Source organism: Gouania willdenowi, chromosome 17, assembly GCF_900634775.1.
Source record: "Gouania willdenowi chromosome 17, fGouWil2.1, whole genome shotgun sequence".
Taxonomy (NCBI): domain Eukaryota; kingdom Metazoa; phylum Chordata; class Actinopteri; order Blenniiformes; family Gobiesocidae; genus Gouania; species Gouania willdenowi.
The window spans coordinates 37,141,646-37,167,948 of NC_041060.1; the positions used below are offsets into that span (position 1 = coordinate 37,141,646).

General features: G+C 41.6%; 1 protein-coding gene across 2 annotated transcripts; it reads left to right on the forward strand.

The window, feature by feature from the left end:
- Window positions 1-3,152: 3,152 nt before the first annotated feature.
- Window positions 3,153-23,386, forward strand: kdsr (3-ketodihydrosphingosine reductase). 2 transcript variants are annotated; one of them, XM_028473485.1, is made up of 10 exons: window positions 3,153-3,534; window positions 5,160-5,249; window positions 8,112-8,168; window positions 9,327-9,392; window positions 9,454-9,549; window positions 9,653-9,844; window positions 16,383-16,466; window positions 21,093-21,161; window positions 21,252-21,353; window positions 22,557-22,693. In XM_028473485.1, the coding sequence occupies exons 1-10, from the start codon at window positions 3,346-3,348 to the stop codon at window positions 22,671-22,673; spliced, it is 1,062 nt and encodes a 353-aa protein (XP_028329286.1). In that variant the 5' UTR covers window positions 3,153-3,345; the 3' UTR covers window positions 22,674-22,693. The 2 variants fall into 2 exon arrangements, with proteins under 2 accessions (XP_028329286.1, XP_028329285.1); XM_028473484.1 differs by having other exon boundaries at window positions 3,157-3,534; window positions 21,093-21,176; window positions 22,557-23,386.
- The last annotated feature ends 2,917 nt before the right edge of the window (window positions 23,387-26,303 follow it).

The following is a 26,303-nucleotide window of genomic DNA, read 5'->3' on the forward strand; positions in this document are numbered from 1 at the left end:
ACGATTGGAGCATCCCCATACAGCACAGCAAACTGTATGACTTTGTTAGACATTTATTTAATTCATTTATCTTGGTACATAAGTGCATAGTAAAAAAATCTAATATCTATTTTTATATATGTATGAACATCATAAATATCTATCTATCTATCTACTAATAATAGCAAGAAAGATCTGTGTGTGTGCGTGCGTGCGTGTGGAGCAAATATCTCCCCGACGCGGTATGAGTTCGACCTGAAATTTAGTCAACGGATTCCAAATACCATACCCCAAGTGTGTGCATCCGTTATTTTGGAGTAATTTGGTAATTTCAAAATCCATCCATCCATTTTCTTCCGCTTTATCCAGGGCGGGGTCGCGGAGGCAGCAGTCTCAACAGAGATGCCCAGACCTTCCAATCCATGCACACCTCCTCCAGCTGTTCTGGAGGGACCCCGAGGTGACACCAGGCCAGCTCAGAGACATCCAGCGTGTCCTGGGCCTTCCGTGAGGCCTCTTCCCAATAGGACATGCCTGAAACACCTCCCGAGGGAGGGAACCAGGAGGCATCCGAAACAGATGACGGGAACCACCTCAGCTGGCTCCTTTCGACGTGAAGGAGCAGCGACTCTACTCCAATCTCCTCCCGAGTGACTGAGCTTCTCACCCTATCTGGAAGGGTGCACCCAGCCACCCTGCGAAGGAAACTCATTTTGGCCGCCTGTATCCGCGATCTTGTCCTTTCGGTCATTACCCAAATCTCGTGACCATAGGTGAGGGTAGGAATGTAGATGGATCGGTAAATTGAGAGCTTTGCCCCCCGACTCAGCTCCCTCTTCACCACAACAGTACGATACAGCGACCACATCACTGCTGACGTCGCACCAATCCGTCTATCGATCTCACGCTCCATCCGACCCTCACTCGTGAACAAGACCCCGAGATACTTGAACTCCTCCACTTGAGGTAAGGACCCCCCACCATCCCAGAGAGGGGAAACCACCTTTTTCTGGTGGAGAACCATGGCTTCAGATTTGGAGGTGCTGATCCTCATCCCGGCCGCTTCACACTCGGCTGCAAACCCCTCCAGTGCACGCTGAAAGTCCTGATTTGAGGAAGCCAACAGAACAACATCATCTGTAAACAGCAGAGATTAAATCCTGAGGTTCCCAAATTGGACTCCCTCCGGTCCGTGGCCCCACCTAGAAGTTCTGTCCATAAAAGTAATGAACCGGTGACAAAGGGCAGCCCTGGTGGAGACCAACATGCACTTGGAACAGGTCTGACCTACTGCCAGCAGGTTCCTGCTGCGGTCATACAGGGAACGGACAGCCCTTGGCAAAGGGCCCCAGACCCCATACTCCCGGACAAGGGACACGGTCGAACGCCTTCTCCAGAGCCACAAAGCACATGTGGACTGATTGGGCGGACTCCCACGAACTGTGGGGTATAGAGCTGGTCCACTGTGCTGCGACCGGGAACAAAAACCGCATTGTTTCTCCTGAATCTGAGGTTCGCCTATCGGCCGGATCCTCCTCTCCACCACCCTGGGGTAGACCTTGCAGGGGAGGCTGAGGAGTGTGATCCCTCTGTAGTTGGAGCACACCCTCCAATCCCCCTTCTTAAAGAGAGGGACCACCACCCCGGTCTGCCAATCCAGAGGCACTGTCCCCAACTGCCACGCAATGTTGCAGAGACGTGTCAACCAAGACAGTCCTACAACATCCAGAGACTTAAGGTACTCAGGACGAATCTCATCCATCCCCGGAGCCCTGCCCCCGAGGAGCTTTCCAACCACATCTTTGACTTCAGCCCGGGTGATGGGCCAGTCCGTCTCTGAGTCCCCAGCCTCTGCTTCCTCATCGGAAAATGTGGCAGTGGGATTGAGGAGACCCTCGAAGTACTCCTTCCACCACCCGACAACATCCCCAGTTGAGGTCATTAGCTCCACCCCCTGCACTGTAAACCGTGTTGGTGAAGCACTGCTTCCCCCTCCTGAAGTGCCGGACGGTTTGCCAGAATCTCTTTGAGGCCGACCGATAGCCCTCCTCCATGGCTTCTCTGAACTCCTCCCAGACCCGAGCTGCGGGCTGCAGTCATTTCAAAATGTTCATTTTAATTTTATTTCACTTCTGGACGGCCCAGAAGTGAAACCTATTCAGTGTGAGGGGGCGCTAGCGTACCATCTATATCTATTTCACTGCACAGCTCCTCACCCGAACTAGAGTCACGTGCGCAGCCAGAGCCAATCACTGCGGACAAAGCCAAGCAGACACGGACAGCAGACACACGAGTGAGAGAGAGGAAGATAGTTTAGAGGGGGGAGGGGCGTCTGAGCAGCCGCTCTCACACTGATCAACTGATCTTTAATCTCACTGATTGGATTCTGATGTGAGTCACTGATTGTGCGCAGCTAAAGCACGTGCGTGGTGTGAGCCACGGAATAGCGAGTCACACACACACAACAAAAATATTAAATAACTCAAAATACAAAAACTAATTGTTTATTACATATAAATTAACACCGCTTATTCCCATTTAACAGGGTCGTGGGGGTCTGCCGGTGCCAATTTCCGGATCTCATAGGGCGCTTGGCGGGGGTACACCCTGGACAGGGTGCCAGTCTATCACAGGGCAACACAGACACAGACAACCATTAACTCTCTCATTCACTCCTATGGGCCATTTAGAGACTCCAATCAACCTTGTGGGAGGAAGCCGGAGTACCTGGAGGAAACCCACGCAGCACGGGGAGAACATGCAAACTCTACACAGAGAGGACCCAAGTCCACCGCAGGGCTTGAACCCAGGACCTTCTTGCTGTGGCGGACGTGCTAACCACTAAGCCACCGTGCCCCCCTCTTTGTACATCCAACCTTCAAACACATACACATTTGGCCATAATTGACAACTCTACTTAAGCTCCTCCCACTATATGAATACATACTTCCGACGGGCACTGTACTAGTGTTTTTAATGTGTCCTATCTGGATGTGGTGGGTTTTTTTTAAAGAAAATTCCAAGCAATACATCCTGTATACAATACACATTAACACATTTTAAATCAAATTAATTAAGGTAGCTGTTTACATTAAATAATAATACGAATTTACATTACAATGAATTTACATGAATCACGTGACTGTCAAACATGTTGGACTTCCGTTGTCGTAACTCTCTCTATAAACACAGGATGTGAATCAGTGAGAACTACAAGTTCCAGGCGGCACCGCTGAAGCGTCGTCACGGTTCACAGTTGGATGTGTTGTGGCTTTCTACAGGCTGGAGCCCGTGGTACTGCGACCCTCCTCGGGCTGCCGGGCAAGTGCTAGTTAGCATCGAGCTAACAGCCACTAAGTGTCACCCATGCCCGCAGAGGGAGGCTCCGGCTCTCCGATCTCAGACGGACTGTTTGTCCAGTCCTGGTGGCTCGTGCTGCCCGTCATCATGCTCCTCGTGGCGGCCGCTTTCATCGTCGCCTTCGTGCTGCTGTTGTACATGATTTCACCGCTAATTAGCCCCAAAGCTCTGAAACTGAACGGGGCCCACGTCGTGGTAAGGGCTGCTGCTGTTGTTTACTTTGTTAGCATTAGCTCTAAGAGTTAGTATTAGCTCCAACAGTTTCTATTAACGGTAGCCCCAACAGTTAGCAATAACATTAGCTTTAACAATTAGTATTAGCCCCAACAGTTAATATTAGCCCCAACAGTTAGCAATAACATTAGCTTTAACAATTAGTATTAGCCCCAACAGTTAGCAATAACATTACCTTTAACAATTAGTATTAGCCCCAACAGTTAATATTAATATTAGCCCCAACAGTTAATACTAATATTAGCCCCAACAGTTAGCAATAACATTAGCTTTAACAATTAGTATTAGCCCCAACAGTTAATACTAATATTAGCCCCAACAGTTAGCAATAACATTAGCTTTAACAATTAGTATTAGCCCCAACAGTTAATATTAAGCCCCAACAGTGTAGCAATAACATTAGCTTTAACAATTAGTATTACGCCCAACAGTTAGCAATAACATTACCTTTAAACAATTAGTATTAGCCCCAACAGTTAATATTAATATTAGCCCCAACAGTTAATACTAATATTAGCCCCAACAGTTAGCAATAACATTAGCTTTAACAATTAGTATTTGCCCCAACAGTTAATATTAACATTTGCCCCAACAGTTAGCGATGACATTAGCCCCAACAGTTAGCGATGACATTAGCCCCAACAGTTAGCGATGACATTAGCCCCAACAGTTAGCGATGACATTAGCCCCAACAGTTAGCGATGACATTAGCCCCAACAGTTAGCGATAACATTAACCCCAACCGTTAGCGATAACATTAGCCCCAACCGTTAGCGATAACATTAGCCCCAACCGTTAGCGATAACATTAGCCCCAACAGTTAGCGATAACATTAGCCCCAACAGTTAGCGATAACATTAGCCCCAACAGTTAGCGATAACATTAGCCCCAACAGTTAGCGATAACATTAGCCCCAACAGTTAGCGATAACATTAGCCCCAACAGTTAGCGATAACATTAGCCCCAACAGTTAGCGATAACATTAGCCCCAACAGTTAGCGATAACATTAGCCCCAACAGTTAGCGATAACATTAGCCCCAACACTTAGCGATAACATTAGCCCCAACAGTTAGCGATAACATTAGCCCCAACAGTTAGCAATAACATTAGCCCCAACACTTAGGGATAACATTAGCCCCAACACTTAGGGATAACATTAGCCCCAACACTTAGGGATAACATTAGCCCCAACACTTAGCGATAACATTAGCCCCAACAGTTAGCGATAACATTAGCCCCAACAGTTAGCGATAACATTAGCCCCAACAGTTAGCGATAACATTAGCCCCAACAGTTAGCGATAACATTAGCCCTAATATTTTACATTAGCCCCAGCAGTTACTATTAACATTAGCATTGACATTAGCTCTAACAATTAGTATTAGCCCCAACAGTTAATATTAACATTAGCCCCAACAGTTAGCAAAAAATAGTGAAAAAACTTAACAACCGCATTCTATATTCGGTATTCGGCCAAGCGTTTATATTTTATTCAGCTTCTGCCGCAAATTTTCATTTGGGTGCATCCCTAACTAAAACCCACTGGGACCATGTCCCCCTAATGTTCCTGTTCATGGTGTACCAGGTGACGGGTGGTTCCAGTGGGATTGGGAAGTGCATCGCCATGGAGTGCTACAGACAAGGAGCATTCATCACATTGGTGGCTCGAGATGAGGTTGGTGCACATTCTATTCCTGCCACTTTATTCACTTTTCAAAATAAAAGCCCTTATAACTAAACCAGTGGAGTCTCAGGGCCACCAAGGTAGGGCTGCACTATTTGGTTTCAAAATTAATTATTTTCCCCCTGAAAACTAAGTTTTTAATTATGGTTTTGTTTTTGTTGGTAAAACAACAAAATATAAAGTAAAAAATGAATTGAAAATGTGCTGTATGAGACCATGTAGACCATTGGTCCAGTAAAGTTGATGCATCATCTGATTCGTGTTACCACAGCCAAATGCTCCGCCCACACTGATTACCTTAAAGCAGGGGTTCTCAACCTTGGGTTCGTGAGACACTGGAAGGGGGTCACCAGATGCCTTCAAGAAACTATTGTGTTCTGTCTGTCAAAAACTAAAAAAAAATATCAGCAAAGCCTTGTTGGGTCACGCCCCCCACTGAGGTCACGAGTGACACGTAAACACAATAGAGTTTATTACTCATTAATGGAGCCTCAGGAAAAAATTAACTGATCCATTTGTTACTGTCATTTACTCTAGGGGTGTCCTATTTATATAGTGCTTTTCACAGACCAGGGTTACAAAGTGCTTCACATTTTACAGTTAAAAAAACAATAACAGAGTACACATGGTAGTACAGTGCAATGTCAGTAGAATGCAAAAAATAAGACTACATACAAAGTCTACACTGGACGGATACAAAAGTGTAGCTAGAAAGCTTCCCTAAAAAGTATGTCTTTAGTTGATTTTTAAAATCATCCACAGAATCTAGCATGTGCAGTGTGTGGAAGATCGTTCCAGAGGGGAGGAGCTACTGCCTTAAACGATCAATCTCTTCGGGTTTTAAAGGGAGTGCGGGGACCATCAGCAGGTTCTGAGAAGAGGACCTTAAGCCCCTGTTAGAAACATAGGCTGGATCAGATTAAAATGAATCCTGTATATATGACAGGGAGCCAATGTAAAGATTTTGAAATAGGAGTGATATGGGCCCTCCTGTGGGTGTGGCTCAGGAGCCGCGCAGCAGAGTTTTGGACTACTTGTAGATGAGCCAAGTCTTTTTTACTAAGGCATGTAAACAGACTGTTACAGTAGTCTAATCGTGAGGAAACAAACACATGCACAATCATCTCAAGCTTATGACAAGAGACCATGTGTCTCAGCTTAGAGATGTTTCTCAAGTGGAAAAAACAGTTCCTGATGAGCTGTTGAGAATGCTGTTCTAGGGACATCTCTTCATCCAAAGTTACTCCAAGGTTCCTCAGACGACCTTTAACAGAGCTACTTAGGGCATCAAGGTGCTGCTTAATAAGAGGAACAATACTGTCTGGAGCAACTTCTGTTTTACAAGAATTCAGCTAGAGGCTATTTTCACTGAGCCATTGCTTTATTTTAACCAGGCACTTTGTGAGGGAAGCCAGTCTCTGAGGTTCAGAGGACTAGAAAGAGCAGTACAGCTGGAGGTCCTCAGCATACAGGTGATAGGAGACCTCACTGAACTGCTGGATCAGCTGCCAAGAGGGAGTAGTAAATCAAGAACAAAAGTGGCCCAAGGACCGAACCCTGGGGTACACCCCACTTTAAGTCTGTAGTTTGTGACATCATATTGTTAGAGGACACAGGGAACATTCTACCAGTCAGGTAAGATCTGAACCACTCTAACACAGGGCCTGACATGATGACCACATCCCAAAGTCTCTCAAACAAGATTCCGTGATCGACCGTGTCGAACGCAGACGACAGGTCTAACAGGACTAAAACTGAACATTTACCAGAGTCTGCAGCCATCATGATGTCACTGGACACTTTCAGAAGTGCTGCTTCAGTGGAATGGAACTTTCTGAAACCAGACTGGAAAGTGTTGTTAGCCTCCAAAAACGAAGTAAGCTGATTACAGGCAAACTTTCCTAGAACTTTAGCCTGGAACGGGATCTTTGAAATTGGCCTAAAGTTCTGAAGTTCTGTTTGGTCCAAGCAAGGTTTTTTCAATTGAGGTTCCACAACAGCATGTTTAAGAGAACACGGGAACACACCAGCAGAAAGAGAAATGTTAAACATTTTAGTGATCAATGGGCGATTGATTCCAAAACATGAATAAAAAGTCTAGCTGGGATGAGATTGAGACGACAGGATGATACTTTCATGCTTTTTATGGTCGATGGGACATCCACTAGAGACTGACTTAAAGGATGACCAACTATGAGGAGGAGGGTTGACTGTAGGAAAGAGGAGAATGAAAAAGTTCATAAAGTCTTTACAACCATCCCTGGACTGTGCAGCAACAGCAGTAACATCAGGTGAGACAATAGAACTGATTGTATTAAAGAGCACTTTAGGATCAGATGGTGAAAGTAACTTGATCAGCCTCTTCTAGTAGATCATTTAAGGAGGCAACAAGTTCCCTGAGATGGAGTCTATGGATCTTGAGGTGTGCCACAGGGGCGTGTCTGGATGGACTTGTGAAATCTGATAGTTGGTATTTTAATCAACCTTTACATATCCATATCCTACAACATCATAGTGTTTCACACGCTGGACCCAAAGGTGGTTCCATCCATTTCTCCTCCATCACATGTTTAGTTGTCTGTTGGATGCGTGGCCATGATGTCACACACACATTTTATTATTAAGAGTTTTAAACTTCATATAAAGTCTGCTGTGATTAAATCACATCATTTATTTATTTGTATCGATACAATCCATTGATTACTTTTAAAAACCATTTTAGATCAATATATGTGATCAGTAAGGACAACTAGCCGAGCACAAATCAATGTAGTTGATTGCAGGGTGAATATGAATGGATCCCATGTCTGTATATTTGTGTGGAACATTTATTGAGTTTTGTTTCTCACTCAGGAAAAGTTGCTCCATGCAAAGAAGGAAGTGGAGAAATGTGCTATCAACAACAAACAGGTTTGTAATTAATAATTGATCAATCAATAAATCAGAGAGCATTAATAACAGGCTGCATGGACTGTACACAAGGAATAGGAAATTAATGTAGAAATATATTTAGATCTTTTCCTTTAGTAAAAACACATCAAATCTAATGGACTTTGATGTAAAAAGTATATTTAAATGGTCTAAAGACGGGCTTTAAAATTAAATAAAGTCAATGGGAACTCTGATGTGCTTTAACAATATATATTATTATTTCACTGATGTTTTCTGTGATAGTAAAGATATCAGTGTATTTCTATTTAATATGTATCTATGAGCACCAGACTGCCTGTGAAGTTACATTAATTTAAAACCAGATCATCTGAGCTCGCTCATCATTCCTGTATAAATGCAAAACTGTGCCTTTTAAATCTGGTGTTAAAGCTTAAGTTCAACCTTTTGTTTACAAACATGACTCGTAATGAGCTTAACATTAAACAGAAAGTCAGCGGACACTGAGTTGAAGTATAGACATAGTTCATATGTTGGTGTACGGTAGCTTGTCTACGTATTATGCAACATTTGTGGTTGGCATAGACTCAACAATCACAGACTGTTGAGGGATTCCCACCCTTAGGGTTTGTGTGTCTTCAACAGTCCATAATTTACTTTCTAACTTCAGCCACCAGAGCATGTCAGCGCACTAAGGGAGAGTAAAAGTCCCTTAAGAGAGCTCTTCATCTCTGTTTCATTTCAGAGCTTGTTAGATCATTTAAGGAGATTTTTAGACCATTTAAAAAATCCTAAATGATCTATAAATCAGGCTGAATGTTTCACTCCAACAGAAAACAATGGCATGTTTACAGGCAGTGTGACATCATCAATCAAATGATGGAGGAACACAGGCTCTAAAACTGTAGTTTATTAAATGATATGGTGCATAATAATGTGTTTATTAGACATACTGTATATCTACTAGTAAGGACATTTAGAAAGTTTTAGGACACGTTTATAAAAACTGTGCAGGATGACTTTAAAACACAACGTCCCGTCTGAATAAATCAATAATAAAAATAGTTTTAGTCCCCAGTAACAGGCTTAGAGTTAAATAGTTATTTTTAATCTAGTATACTAAGTATAGTGCAGCCAGTAAACACAGCACTGATATTAACATGTTGTATTTGTTCTCAGGTGGTGCTGTGCATCTCAGTGGATGTATCCAGTGACTACAGTCAGGTGGAGAATGTGATCAAACAGGTGATGTCCCTCTAACCTTCTACTGCTTAAAACAATACAATGATCATTGTTTCTGTTCTAGGCCCAGGAGAAGCTGGGACCAGTAGACATGCTGGTCAACTGTGCAGGAACATCCATCTCTGGGAAGTTTGAGGACGTCCAGGTCGACCGCTTTAAAGTGAGTGGATAACGCTTGAGAACTCCTGTTCTGTAGTTAACAGATACCAAACATATGAGCCCATAAGAAACAGAAGAGCAACATGTTCAACCTTCGCCCACAGAGACTAATGGAGGTGAACTACCTGGGCAGCGTTTATCCAACTAGAGCCGTCATCACCACTATGAAGGAGAGAAGAATGGGTCGCATCATCTTTGTGTCGTCCCAGGCTGGACAGATCGGCCTGTTTGGATACACCCCCTACTCCCCCTCCAAGTTCGCCCTGCGTGGCCTGGCCGAGTCTCTGCAGATGGAAGTTAGTGTTTGAACTCATTAACTATTAATACCAGTCGCTATGGCTATCTAACATACTGTATACATGTCCACATCAATCATTTATTGTGACCCTCCCTGAAGTCTGTAAAAGGAGATTATTATACCCTGCCACCAAGTGGAAGGGTTATAGGTTTGAGCTCCGTCTGCTTTACTCAGAAACTGTTTAAGATAGGATAACCATATTTGGTGTGTGGCTTCAGGGCATCAATACCTTGATGGAGTTCGAGAATGAGAAGCGCGGAATTATTTTTCCTCCCCAAGGGGCCCCAAAAGTAAGAAGAAGAAAAAGGTCGATTTCTCATTTATTTGCAAGTCAAATATTACGACGGTCGTATCGAATCATAGACACATACCAATATATAAATGGGCCCATTATTCCGTATGTGCCACTGTCAGGGACCGAGGGTCAAAGTAGGAAACACACCAAAGCAATTCAAGTTTATGGCTTTTATTTTGCCAAAAAATAGTCAAAAATGAACAAATAAATGAGGCCAAAGTAACAAAATGTCAACAGAAGGAACAAAGTGAACTGAACATGACACAACTCAACAGACCTCCTGGCTGATCAGACCAAACATGAAGGGGTGCCGAGACTGACACATTACAGACATAATTAGATACATAAATTAAGTAAATTAGCTAAATCTAAATAATAAGCAAATAAGATTTAGCAAGTAAATTACATTGATAAAAAATAATATAAGCAAAGTATGTCTAAACTGTAAATATCAACTTAAATTGACATCCCAGATCTCCCCTTTTAGCCTGCCATGGTTCAGGCCATATGGGTGGAGCCTGCAAGTTACACCCTTGAGCTGAATGAGTGACAGCTCTCCAGTGTGTGGGCGGGGTCAGCCCTCAGCCCTCAGCCACCCTAACCCCTTTTCCGGTAATTTCTAACTTTATCGGAACATAGTTTTGTGATATATCATTTCATATTCAATTCAACGTAGATTACGATTTTACGTAGCACGATTTCATTTGTTTTAGTATGTGGAACCGAGTCATTTCATTGAATTCTCAGGAACATGCTATTTAGTGCGGGCCAGGTGTGGGGTACATGATGTCAAATTTTGTTGCCACCCTACACAGAATTTTTTTAAAAATCAAAAACCGCTAGCGGCTACATGCTAAGGGATATCACCTTTGGTCATATGTCAGACTGTTGGGTCAATTCAGGCGTTCTTTGGCACCTATTGCACGTACTCTATATGATTTTTGTTCACAAAAAGTGTTGGGCCCAAAAACTTCAATTTTTTTTTCTTCTTTTCCTTCTTTTTGGCAAACCCTGGGTGGTTTTCATCCTCATAATTTAGAGGTAGGGTAGGCGATGTTCAAAAGCTAGCATGATTTTGAATATAGCCTCCCTGACGGCTCCGCCTTTTCGCCCCTCCCCTCTTATATACAGTTGTGTGCGAAAGTCAGGGCACCCCTTTAAAAACAGCATATTTTATATATTTAAAAAGTTATATTCATATTTACTGTCTCTCTGGTATATGGGAAAAAAAGACAATATTGTCAGGAAACATTAATGCATAGTTACATTTTATTTTATAAATTGAACAAAATTACAAAAATGAAAAACATAATTTTGGCATGTGCAAAAGTCGGGGCACCCTGAGAGTTTCAAAGTGTCAGATTCTTTTTACAAGCTCAGACCTCTACCAGCTTATTGGTCCTGAAGCATGTGTCAACAATTGTCATTAGGGAGTGCCCGCTGGTGCCAATTTGAGGGTTTCTTAAATACGGCGACTCCACAAACCTTGTACAAACACTCAGCAACCATGGGTTCCTCTAAGAAGCTGTGTAAGACAGAAAAAATGAAAGTAATTGATGCCCACAATGCCGGGGAGGGCTACAAGAAGATAGCAAAGCGTTTTCAGCTTTCAGTTTCCACAGTGCGAGGCATAATTAAGAGATGGCAGGTGAGGGGAACTGTGGAGGTCAAGAAGAGATCTGGAAGACCAAGGAAACTCTCGGAGAGAACAGCTCGTAGTCTGGTCAGAAAGGTAAACCAAAACCCACATTTGACTTCAAAAGACCTCCAGGAAGATTTAGCAGACTCAGGAGTGGTGGTGCACCCTTCCACTGTGCGCCGATACTTGCACAAACAAGACCTTCATGGAAGAGTCTGTAGAAAAAAACCTTATCTACGACCTCATCATAAAATACAACGTCAAAAATATGCAACAGAACATCTACAGAAGCCTGATGACTTTTGGAAACAAGTGCTGTGGACTGATGAAGTTAAAATAGAACTCTTTGGCCACAATAAGGCAAAGGTATGTTTGGAGAAAAAAAGGAGCAGCATTTCATGAAAGAACACCTTGCCAACTGTTAAATATGGGGTGGATCCATCATGCTTTGGGGTTGTGTTGCAGCCAGTGGGACAGGAAAACATTGCTCGGGTGGAGGAAGAATGGATTCAATTAAATACCAGCAAATTCTGGAGGCAAATATCACAGCATCTGTAAAAAAGCTAAAGCTGAAAAGAGGATAATGATCCTAACATACTCCAAATCCACCATGGACTACTTCAAGAAACGCAAGCTGAAGGTTTTGGAATGGCCTTCACAGTCTCCAGACTTAAACATTATCTAAAATCTGTGGGTAGATCTTAAAAGAGCTGTGCATGCAAGACGTCCTAGAATATTGCAGAACTGGAAGCCTTTTGCAAGGAAGAATGGGGGAAAAATCCCAAATAATAGAATCCAGAGACTTGTTGTTGGCTATAAGAAGCGTTTACAAGCTGTGATATCTGCCAGAGGGGGTGTTACTAAGTACTGAAGGTACTGATGCTGTAGGGTGCCCCGAATTTTGCACATGCCAAAATTATGTTTTCATTTTTGTAATTTTGTTCAATTTATAAATAAAATGTAACTATGCATTAATGTTTCCTGACAATATTGTCTTTTTTTCCCATATACCAGAGAGACAGTAAATATGAATATAACTTTTTAAATATATAAAATATGCTGTTTTAAAGGGGTGCCCTGACTTTCGCACACAACTGTAAGTTAAAAACGGACTGAAAACTCTGTTTTAACTCTGTCAGCGGGTGACGTGCTTTCAGTGTGAGCTCGTGCATGTCAGGGGTCTAGAACGTGTTAATGGCGTGCTAATGTTGTCATGCTAATGTTGTCATGCTAATGTTGTCGTGTTAATGTCATGCTAATGTTGTCGTGTTGTTGTCGTGTTAATGTCATGCTAATGTTGTCGTGTTGTTGTCGTGTTAATGTCATGCTAATGTTGTCGTACTAATGTTGTCGTGTTAATGTCATGCTAATGTTGTCTTACTAATGTTGTCGTGTTAATGTCATGCTAATGTTGTCGTGTTAATGTCATGCTAATGTTGTCGTACTAATGTTGTCATGTTAATGTCATGCTAATGTTGTCTTACTAATGTTGTCGTGTTAATGTCATGCTAATGTTGTCGTGTTAATGTCATGCTAATGTTGTCGTACTAATGTTGTCATGTTAATGTCATGCTAATGTTGTCTTACTAATGTTGTCGTGTTAATGTACTAATGTTGTCGTACTAATGTTGTCGTGTTAATGTAGTACTAATGTTCTCATGTTAATGTAATGCTAATGTTGTACTGATGTTGTCGTGTTAATGACATGTTAATGTCATGCTAATGTTGTTGTATTAATGTAATGCTAATGTCATACTAATGTTGTACTGATGTTGTCGTGTTAATGACATGTTAATGTCATGCTAATGTTGTTGTGTTAATGTAATGCTAATGTCATACTAATGTTGTACTGATGTTGTCGTGTTAATGACATGTTAATGTCATGCTAATGTTGTTGTGTTAATGTACTAATGTTGTTGTGTTAATGTAGTACTAATGTTCTCATGTTAATGTCATGCTAATGTTGTCGTACTAATGTTGTCATGTTAATGTACTAATGTTGTCGTACTAATGTTGTCGTGTTAATGTCATGCTAATGTTGTCGTACCAATGTTGTCATGTTAATGTCGTACTAATGTTGTCATGTTAATGTCATGCTAATGTTGTTGTATTAATGTCATGCTAATGTTGTCGTACTAATGTTGTCATGTTAATGTCATGCTAATGTTGTTGTATTAATGTCATGCTAATGTTGTCGTACTAATGTTGTCGTGTTAATGTCATGCTAATGTTGTCGTACTAATGTTGTCGTGTTAATGTCATGCTAATGTTGTCGTACTAATGTTGTCGTGTTAATGTCATGCTAATGTTGTCTTACTAATGTTGTCGTGTTAATGTCATGCTAATGTTGTCGTACTAATGTCGTCGTGTTAATGTCATGCTAATGTTGTCGTACTAATGTCGTCGTGTTAATGTCATGCTAATGTTGTCGTACTAATGTCGTCGTGTTAATGTCATGCTAATGTTGTCTTACTAATGTCGTCGTGTTAATGTCATGCTAATGTTGTCGTACTAATGTCGTCGTGTTAATGTCATGCTAATGTTGTCGTACTAATGTTGTCGTGTTAATGTCATGCTAATGTTGTCGTACTAATGTTGTCGTGTTAATGTCATGCTAATGTTGTCGTACTAATGTTGTCGTGTTAATGTCATGCTAATGTTGTCGTGTTAATGTCATGCTAATGTTGTCGTGTTAATGTCATGCTAATGTTGTCGTACTAATGTTGTCATGCTAATGTTGTCATGCTAATGTTGTCGTGTTAATGTCATGCTAATGTTGTCGTGTTAATGTCATGCTAATGTTGTCGTACTAATGTTGTCATGCTAATGTTGTCGTACTAATGTTGTCGTGTTAATGTCATGCTAATTTGTCGTGCTAATGTTGTCGTGTTAATGTACTAATGTTGTCGTACTAATGTTGTACTAATATTGTCGTGTTAATGTCATGCTAATGTTGTCATGATAATGTCATGCTAATGTTGTCATGATAATGTCATGCTAATGTTGTCATGATAATGTCATGCTAATGTTATTGTGTTAATGCCGTACTAATGTTGTTGTACTAATGTCGTACTAATGTTGTCATGCTAATGTTGTCGTGTTTATGTTGTCATGTTAATGTCATGCTAATGTTGTCTTGTTGTTGTCGTGTTAATGTCATGCTAATGTCTTACTAATGTTGTCGTGTTAATGTCATGCTAATGTTGTCGTACTAATGTTGTCGTGTTAATGTCGTACTAATGTTGTCATACTAATGTTGTCGTGTTAATGACATGCTAATGTTGTCGTACTAATGTTGTCGTGTTAATGTCGTACTAATGTTGTCTTACTAATGTTGTCGTGTTAATGTCATGTTGATGTCATGCTAATGTTGTCATGCACGTTAGGGTTGGGTACCAAAACGCGATACCAATATGGCACCAGTTCCGACGTAAACGGTAGTAACCAGACCGAATAAGAACAAACATGTGCCCTGGGTTAGCCTTAAAAGGCTAGCTCAGGGGTTTACTGCAACCTTACAAAGGCTTTTAACGATTATTGACAAATAAAACCATAACAATATTCATCTCCAGTATTATATGGTTTAATACAATATTGTTTTATTTGATATTATTTAAATGTTTTTATTTATATTATATATTATTTAAGATAATATTGTGTTCATTTTGGCCCTGAAAATAGTGTATGCGGTTTAATTTTTTTTTTTTTTAAAGTACCGGTTTAAGCACTGGAACCGTTTAAAAAAAATACCAAGTAGGCACCGCTATCGGATAAAACCCAACCTTAGTGCTAATGTTGTCATGCTGCTCATTTAGGCCTGGGTGATATATATTGCAATAGAGATGTAATCAATAGAAAATATGTGCGATAGAATGTTTCAAAATTTCACTGAACTCTGTTAGAAAAAACCAGTAACAACCCCCGACCCAGAACTGCAAGTCATTCTGGGGAATGTAGGCAGATGTAGTCCTGAGCCTCTCCATAGTATCTGACTACATTAGTAGTTTGTTTCACCTGATCAAACACTGCAGTCAGTGCTCATAACGATTATGAACTAAAAACTGGACTAAAGCATGCTAAGCTAACCCACTGAAACACAACACTGGGCTAAGAGCTAATGCTAACGACTCCATAAAAGGAAGAGACCAGTAGAAAGTCCATCTTACTGTCATAAACCACAAAGATTTACTAATGGTCAGATTTAACACTTATGAAGGATAAAAGCTAACATGTCTCACAGTCTGTTAAATAAAGGTTAGCATGAAGCTAATGTCACTATTCATCAGGTCCATCTTAATGTCCATGAGGTGTGTTAGAGTTAGCTTTTAGCCTAGCCAACAAACCTTACACAAGGGTCCCCCTCCCCCTCCACCACTGTACTCTACTTCACTAGTCCATAGTCAGGGGTCAGAGGTCAGCGGGTGCCAAATCACCGTTTACGTTAATAAGTTTGGTTCATTTATTAGAGAATATAAAAGTATAAACGTGGGCTTAAAGCCACTGCACAGACGTGTCACCATCTTTATCAGAATGAATGTATTAATTACATTAATGTGGAACAAACACATCATGACTAACACTTCCTCTGTCCTGTGTTTGTAGATAAAACCGTACAACATTTATGTGACTGTAGCGTTCCCACCTGACACAGATACTCCAGGACTGGCTGAAGAAAACAAGACCAAGGTAAAACACCTGCTCATGTAAAGAGTAACTAAACACCTTCTGGGCTGGAACTGGTTATGGGTGGGCTTCTGGAGTGGTTAAGACACACCCAGTCCCACTCCAGCCCCTGTCAGTCAGTGCTAGTTTTTGTCAGAGGGGGCGGGGCCAATGGTGGAGGTTGATCTCAGCCAATAGCAACATTTAGTTGTGATAGCCCAGTTTCAGTCACTTTTCATTTTTATTAGGCCGGACTAAAGACGCCCATACTGGCCCTGTCCCATTACCCACCCTACGCCCTATACCTTATACCCTATACCATACGCCCTACGCCCTATACCCTATACCCTACACCCTATACCTTACACCCTATACCCTACGCCCTACACCCTATACCTTACACCCTATGCTCTACACCCTACACCTTATACCCTAAACCCTACACCCCTCTACAAAGTGTGCACTTGTTTAAAATACACAGGGTACAAATATGGTAAAATTGCAGAATTGGGTCACTGTGGTTTATGACATGGACTTGTGCCTCTGCGTCATATCTGTGACATTCTGCTTATGTTTCTGCTCCATTACTTTACATTAGTCTGAACATGATTACATTTAGTTTTATGATTAGAATTTATTCATTATGTAGTTTGAGTGTGAAATTTTAATATTGTGACAAATCTGAGATCAATTTCAAGAGTAAAATCTAAATGAAATAATGATGCATATTGTGTTAAGTTTGTTTATTGGATTAAATGCTGATCATACTGAACAATTATCAATAAAGAAGTGTTTCACAGTTGATCTCATTACACTAATAATTTATAGAGTTTCTACAGGTAGCAGCAAATCAGATTTAAGGTTTTATTGCCCAATTATTGTCTTTTTAATGCCATAAATAAAGATAAATTAGCATATTTCATTTAAGATTTGTAAACATTCCATCAAGCAGAGGAATGAGGAAAATTTCAATATTCAAAAGAAAATTGTACACAACAGGAAACTTTGGAGCAAAAAAAGTGTAAAATTTCAGCCAAAAAGTGCAGCAGCTTAAACGTCATAAAGATACAGTTCATTCACTCATTCTTACAGAAATATTTAAAAGTACACCAAATAAAATTAAAGGTCATTTTATCAGCCCTGTGGGAAAAATAAGTTAATATGAGTTGATCCACACATGTTCAAATATTAATGTAAATTTTAATGTTAAATGTAGAGTGGGTAACTAACTGGTATCTGGTACGTTTAGTTTTTATACATCCTAAGTTTATCGTAAAAAGTGTAAAGTTTAAATTAGATGTTTTATGAATGATTGCACATAAAAAGTTATGAAATAGTTTACATAGAATGTCTGTAAATACCAGTGCATAAATAATACTTCATCACATATTTATGCTTCTTTCCCAGTAACATAGCAAACATTGATTGTATTTATACATATACAGCATAAGAAAAGTTTAAATATTTTAATACTTACACCTAAAAGCACATTTTTTCAGCACAAGACCCACAGACGGATAAACTAAAACACACGTATCAGTGACGTCGGTGTAGAAACCTCTATACCGCTAAGAATTATGGGTAATATGCTTCGGCAAAGTGTGGATCAGGGGTGCATAGGGGGCGGGGTTAAAGACACTGGGGAATTGGGACACCCTACGCATTGTATTGGGACGGGGCCACTTTGTTGTTGTTGTTTTTCTACACAAGTTAAAATCACTACTACTCTGCTATAACCTATGGACGTGTACCAATCGACTGATTTTTGACTTGAGGACCCAAAGGAAAGAAAAAAAGGAACGAAAGTCGATTTTTCATTTATTTGTGAGACACATTTTATGACAGTTGGTGTTACTGAGTCATTGTCACATACCAATATGTGAATGGGACCCATTATTCCGTATGTACCACGGGGGGCGCCAAGGGGCCCCTATTTTTCACTCTGTGGAACCAAATCATTTGACTGAATTCTCGGGAACGTGGTTCATGCTATTCAGCTGGAAGACATTACGCCTGCTTTTTAAAAACTAAGGTAGTGTGTCATCCAGTAACCAAAAGGTTGGGGGTTGGAATCCCGCTTTATCCAAGTCATTGTTGTTGTGTCCTTGGGCAAGGCAAGGTATATTTATTTGTATAGTGCATTTCATACACAAGGCCATTCAGGGCTGGAGGCTGTGACTAAATAGGTCACATGTTCCACTTATAAGAATTATTCCTGTGGAAATAGTGACAAAACATACAAACTAGCACTGTTGACATCTTACTCTATTGGTGACTGACGTCTATTGCCCACAGCTCCACCTACTGGCCAGGTACTGCCACTATGTAAAATATACCCAGACCTGCTAGAAAATTATTAAATCACACAAAGAATAAGAATAATGCAGTACTTTTAACATGTTTTAAAGTCCTTAGCTGTTTTTATGAATTCAGATGAATCCAACTTTTTAATAATGGGGGGCAAGATGTTTCAATCAAGTCTATCAAGTCTTTTTAATCATGTCTATCATGTCTCTGAAAACACTCAGTGCCACATATGTGACTATTTCTTCAGTGTGCGCGAGTGAAAATTGAATGTGGTCGTATCTGTGTGAGTGAAAAAACAAAAGGAGGAAACTTCCTCATTCTCTGAGTCTTCCTCCTGTGAATCAGGGTCCGACATGGACACGACACGAGCCGCCATATCCCCAAACACACACTGCTGAGTCATCAACACTGAGGAGAGACACGTCAATGCTGCGTTCATGGACACAGAGCAACAGAGCGCATGGGGGGTGGGCGGGTTTAATATGATTTTAAATCAATACAAATGATGATATAATCATTATTACGTGTTTAATGTGTAGCGTATTTTTAATGAGATATCACAGTCTCCATGTGTTTAAACCATCAGTAATAATATATAAGGATACGTGTGTATCATCACCTCTGTTTACCACACGTATAAATGTGTGGCAAAAAGTATTCAGTCAGCCACCAATTGTGAAAGTTCTCCCACTTATAAAGATGAGGTCTGTAATTTTCATCATAGATAAACCTCAACTATGAGAGACAACATGAGAAAAAAAATCCAGAAAATCACATTGTAGGATTTTTAATGAATTTAAACCCTAATCCTCTCACGATACATGGTCTCATTCATTCTTTCCTTTACATGGATCAGTCGTCCTGGTCTCTTTGCAGAGAAACAGCCCCAAAGCATGATGTTACCACCCCCATGCTTTATAGTAGGTATGGTGTTCTTTCTCCTCCAAACACGACGAGTTGAGTTTTTACCAAAAAGTTGTATTTTGGTTTCATCTGACCATATGACCTTCACCCAATCCTCTTCTGGATCATCTAGATGTTCTCTATCAAACTGCAGGATTTGAGTCCCTGGTGGCGTAGTGTGTTACTGATGGTAGCCTTTGTTACTTTGGTCCCAGCTCTCTGCAGGTCATTCACTAGGTCCCCCCGTGTGGTTCTGGGATTTTTGTTCACCTTGTGATAATTTTGACCCCACGGGGTGAGATCTTGGAGCCCCAGATGGAGGGAGATTATCAGTGTCTTGTATGTCTTCCATTTTCTAATAATTGCTCCCACAGTTGATTTCTTCACACCAAGCTGTTTACCTATTGTAGACTCACTCTACCCAGCCTGGTGCAGGTCTACAGTTTAGTTTCTGGTGTCCTTTGACAGCTCTTTGGTCTTAGTGGAGTTTGGAGTGTGACTGTTTGAGGTTATGGACAGGTGTGTTTTATACAGATAACCAGTTCAAACAGGTTCCATTAATACAGGTAACGAGTGGAGGAGGAGCCTCTTAAAGAAGAAGTTACAGGTCTGTGAGAGACACAAATCTGGCTTGTTTGTAGATGACCAACTACTTATTTTACTGAGGAATTTACCAATTAATTCATTAAAAATCCTACAATGTGATTTTATGGATTTTTTTTCTCATGTTGTCTCTCATAGTTGAGGTTTATCTATGATGAAAATTACAGACCTCATCTTTATAAGTGGGAGAACTTTCACAATTTTTTGTCACACTATATGCGTCCATTTATTGATCAGAGATTAATAATGAGAAAGCTGTGGATATACAGAGAGGGAGGGGCTTCAGGGACTTTCACAGGGCAGAGCACACAGTGCACACACCTCCTGTGCACAGCTCACCTGCAGTGTCTACAGTGTTGGATGTGACATCCAACAGCATCCAACAGCACCATTGAGCTGTTCCCTCTGTTTATTAGAATTTAATGTTTAGTGCTGAGTTCATCAAACACTCACTAGTCTCATTAATTACATCATCTCTTTTATTAAACGCTGACAGGTGTTAAAAACTCATCAAAGTCACATGATCAGTTGTTTTTTCTGATAAATTGACTAAATAACACCATCTTTGACTCTTTACTACTTTTAAAATGTCTTAAACTTTTTAATTGTGTTAGTCCTTAATTCTCACTGCTCAGTAACAGATGTCACTTCCTGTTGGTTTCTATTGGCTGCTTATTGCAACGCATGCTCCCTCACTTTCTAATCATTAAATCTGTGATTGTTGTCATTGGTCTGATGACGATGAGCACTTCATCTAAACACTGTCAGCTGAATGGAAGCGTTTGATGGAATGGGAAAAGGGGGCGTGGTCACTAACTGTTTCTCTATGCTCCTCAGCCTCTGGAAACCAGGCTGATCTCTGAAACGGCCGGTGTGTGTCAGCCTCAACACGTGGCTAAGATCGTGGTCAGAGACGCGGTGGTAAAACAAAATAAAAGTCATCAAATAAAACGACTGAAGGAGGAAAATAAAGCCTTGTTTTTGCTGCTTTTTCAGCAAGGAAACTTTCTGAGTTCAGTGGGTCCTGATGGTTACATGTTGTCAGCACTGACCTGTGGGATGTCCCCCGTCACCTCCATCACTGAGGGCCTCCAACAGGTATCATGACTCATCACATGACACTATACACATTGGTTAAACATGTTTAAATCTTTATTTTCTTTCAAACATTGAGACAATGTGTTAAAGTATCACAGATAACTTTTTATTCAAGATGCTGAAAATTTGGTGTTTGGACAAAAAAATAAAAATCAATTATAATAAAAGAAGTGGAGATTTATAAAATCTTACATCAATCAATGTTTATTTATAAAAAAATGATTTTCATACAAATAAATGCAGCTCAAAGTGCTTTTACATAGTTTCAATACAAGCCCCGCCCACCACACAGACAGGTTAAAATAAGGACAATGACACATGGCTGGTACAGAGGAGACATCACATAGTGTAGATATAAAGTCTTTATTACAGTTAAACTATACGTCTGTATTTATTTTACTGATTTATCATCAAAATATTAAGAAATGACAAGAACTTTCATTTTTCACTGTTGGATCTTAAGAAGGTTCTAAGTAAAGTTTAAAACCAACACTAAATACAAATAAAGATTAGTAATGAGTAGCTAATCAATTGTTGCTAATCATGCTAGTGTTCTCACTGGTGAAGATACTTTATGGAGAACATCTACTGTCTTGAACTGATGGAACAGTTTTATGAACTCCAAATGTTCTCAGTTGGGTTTAGGAGAACATCAGGAGAACATGAAGATGGTTCAATAGAGACGTTATTCCTCAAGAAGATCTTCATCAGTTGGTGATGGTGAACTGTTGTCCTGTTACCATAGAGACAAAGACCTCCAGTCATGTTTTCTGATGGTTGTTGGCTGTAGTCAACATCAGTAACAACCTTAATGTGGGTGGACCAACAGCCAATCAGAACCTCAGGCTCAGGGCTGGTGATATTTTAGTTCCATAACTTTAATGTTTAAAAATGAGCCCAACCACGTTTAACCATCAGGAGGTCATTTAATGTTTGATCAGCTGATCAACATGTAATTGTTCTTAATGTGTTTCATATATTTATTGAAGGTATTACAACAGAAGCTGCTTTTATGTTTTTTACACATACAGAAATGTTATTGATTTTCTCTCTTGTGTGATGTCATCAATGACGTGTATTTATGGAGGTGTATTTGTTGAGAGACATCATCATGTAAAGGGTTCCATTTTTAAAGAGCCTAATGTGACTGAGTTCCAGAGATAATTAGATAATAAAGTATTGATAATGACTCCATGTGATCAGATCGTCACCATGGGCCTGTTCAGAACCATCGCCCTCTTCTACCTCGGGAGCTTCGACAGCATCGTGCGGCGTTGTATGATCCAGAGAGAGCAGAGAGCAGCCGACAAGCACGAGTAATGGAGCCCCGCCCCCACGCTGCACTACCATTGGACAACAAGTAGTCCATAGTCCACTGATGACCTTTGTCCTCTGAAAGCATTCCAGTGACTTTGGCCTTACTGTCAAGGGGTGGAGCTATGGATGGGCAGGTCCCGTGAACCCCTGATGTCACACATTTGCACAACATTTATGTTTGTTCTTCTGTTTTGTGCCAAATAAGGCTTTGTTTCCTTCCACAGGCAGGGGGCGCTCACCTCGTGTTGGTTAGGGTTATTCTGTTTTTCATACTACGAGTCTTTGCAGGCAAAGGTGTGTGTGTGTGTGTGTGTGTGTGTGTGTGTGTGTGTGTGTGTGTGTGTGTGTGTGTGTGTGTGTGTGTGTGTGTGTGTGTGTGTGTGTGTGTGTGTGTGTGTGTGTGTGTGTGTGTGTGTGTGTGTGTGTGTGTGTGTGTGTGTGTGTGTGTGGACCCCAACCATTGATTTCCACTAATGGAAACTTATTGAACTAAATCTAAGACATGGAGGATGTTGTCATTGTAAAAGTGTCTGAAGCTGTTAAACACGTTGTAACTATGCAATGTTTTAATAAAGCGTCTGCAATAGTTTTCATCATTGTTTGATCTCTAACAGGAAAGTCACGTTAGCTTCTTTGTTTAAAGTCTCGTCACCTCGTGTGCCATCAAAAGAAAATGTGATTTTTCTTACATAATAAATAAAAAGCTACACCAGGAATCCTCAGTGTTACTCTTCACTCCTGTGTCTGATATTAACATAAGTCTTTTTCTTGTAATGACTTCATGGTTTACAGTGGGCACGGAAAGTATTCAGACCCCTTTAAAGTTTTCACTCTTTGTTGTTAAAATAAAAAAGTTCATTTTATTTCTCATTAGTGCACACTCAGCACCACATCTAGACAGAAAAAAACAAAAGTAAATGTAAATGTTTTAAAAAGTGAAATATCACGTGGTCATAAGTATTCAGACCCTTTACTGTGACACTCATATTTAACTCATATTGTACATTTCTTCTGATCCTCCTTGAGATGGTTCTGCTCCTTCATTAGAGTCCAGCTGTGTTTAATGAAACTGATTGATTGATTATTAAAGGCCACATCTGTCTATATAAGACCTTACAGCTCACAGTGCATGTCAGAGCAAATGACCATCATGAGGTTGAAGGAACTGCCCAAGGAGCTCAGAGACAGAATTGTAGTAAGACAAAGATCTGGACAAGGTTACAAAAGAATTTCTGCAGCACTTAAGGTTCCTCAGAGCACAGTGGTCTCCATAATCCTTAAATAGAAGAAGTTTGGAACGACCAGAACTCTTCCTAGACCTGGTCGTCCAGACAAACTGAACAATCATGGGAGAAGAGCCTGTCACGGTCCGGTGTGGGTGTGGACCCAAATGCAAGGAGAGATGGAGGCAGGGTACAGGCATAACGTTCCTGGAACCAGTCCATGTTTTATTCTTAAACAAACTTAAATCCAAAACAGGGGAGCAAGACCAGACACAGCAGGACACGAGGAGGGAGACAACGAACCTGACAACGTCAACGAACAAGCAACCACACTGTGACCAAGCACTCAATAGTGGAGGAGGCCTGATTAGGAACGGGCCACACCTGGGTGAAAACACTAGGGAGCTAATCAATCACCAACCAAGCATACAGACATCACTGGGGGGTGGAGCCACAGGCAGGAACACCTGAAACATAGACAAGAGTTAAACACATGATTAGACTCAAAAGAAAACAAAGACAGAATAACTAAACTAACCAACAGAACATGACATAACCCCCCCCCTTTTAAGGAGCGGGTTCCAAACGCTCCAAAAATAAAAAATCTAACCACCCAAACACCAAAGGGCGGGTGAACGGGGGACCCGGAGGAGGGTCGAAAACAGTTCCGGCGGCCCTCCCATGAGACGGTACGGGCGAGGCAGACAGGAAGAACCTCCGGCGGGTTAGGGTTAGGTATTAGTTTGTGGGTCTCGATGATTCCTCGGATCTTTCCAGCTTGGAAGAGGGAATCAAGGCAAGGCACGGGCCGTCGCATGTCGCTCGTATCCCACCAGACCGTGCACATTCGTCAGAAAAACATGGATCAGTAGAGTGAGTGTGGAGGAGCGAGAAACCAGGTAGTATGTGTAGGAAGTGCAGCACATGGAGGGCCAGCAGTAGGCGAACTAGAGACCGTCAGCCACACTTTGTCCTCTTGACACGGCCCAGAAAAGTAAATGTGAAGGCAATGAGATGATGTGGAACAGGAATGGGGTGTGGGACATAACGTAAAAACACCAGAGTCAGTGGAGTGGAGTGTCACCCCCAGCTGATCACTCCTGTTTGGAAAGGTTATAATCACTGGGATAGGAAGTGGGGGCATGTCTGTTGCCCGCGCCACTACCCCGCCTGTCTGGGCGTTTCCCGGCAACCCCCCTTTCCTCCCCCCTCTCTCACCCACTGCAGGGGGGAGAGGGTAGGGGGTGGCTGGTGTTGAATGCACTGAAGGTGTAGAACCCACGCCCCCGGATGGGGTAACGTGGATCCAGATCCCATTATCGAGGATGTTGTTCGTAAGGCGGAGGCGGTAGCGGTTAGGGTTAGGATCAAGGTTTGGGGCGAGGGTGTAAAAAAAAAACCGGGGTGAGAATTAGAGAAAGGATTAGGACCTAGGCGCATGCCACCTAGTGGAAAACACCGGACCCACAGAGGATTGAAGTCTTTCGCGGCAGCCCAAAGCTGACCACGGTGGTAAGATTCACGGAGTTCCCAGAAGGCCACCCAGCACAGCAAAGCGCATTAACTAATAGCCCTCCCACCTAGCGGAAACACCAGAGCAACAGAGACAACTCTTTGCAGCAGCCGAGCTGACCACGGCGGTGGGTGGCAAATTAGGGTTAGGATTAGGTTTATGAGTTAGGGCCCAAAACTATCATTGCTGGGGCGAGGCTGTAGCGGTTAAGTTAAAGGGCAAGGCATAAAAAAATGGGATGGGAATTAGGGATAGGACCAGGGATTTAAGATTAAGGCCTAAAACGACCAATTGCGAGCGGAGGCGGTAGCGGTTAGGGTTAGGGGGTTAGGGTTAGGTAGAGGTAAAAGGACCCCCACTCGCGTGAGGGTTCTGGTTGCACGGTCCATCTATAGGGGACCCAGGCCAGGGTTAGGTGAAGGTAAGTGTGCAGGACCCCACTAAAAGTGAGGATCTGCGGTGCACGGTCCATGATGGGCCAGGACTGGATCCCCAAAACTCAAGAGACCACCACCTCGAAGGTGGCAGGGTTACAAAAATTAAGCTAAACGCTTTTAATTTACTGGTCATCTGCGTAACGTTTCGGCATATTTTTGCCTTCATCAGACGCCATTGACCATGTGTGTGTTAGCTGCTGAGTGTGTGTGGCTATGTTTGCCTTCAACACACTGTGTCCCATAGAACTCCCCTCTGATGTTAAACCATCTTTTCCCTCTGGATGTTTCCCCTCATCTGTGGTCCAACCTTGTGTGTCTCCCCTTTTATAGTGCGTCAACCTCCTCTGTGCACATGCAATGTTTGCTTTCATTTTAGCTCCTCCTCTTTTCTTTCCCCCAGCTACTTTTTCTTCTCATTTCTCCTCCCACAATTGCCCCCCTTTCAAACCTCGTTTGGCTT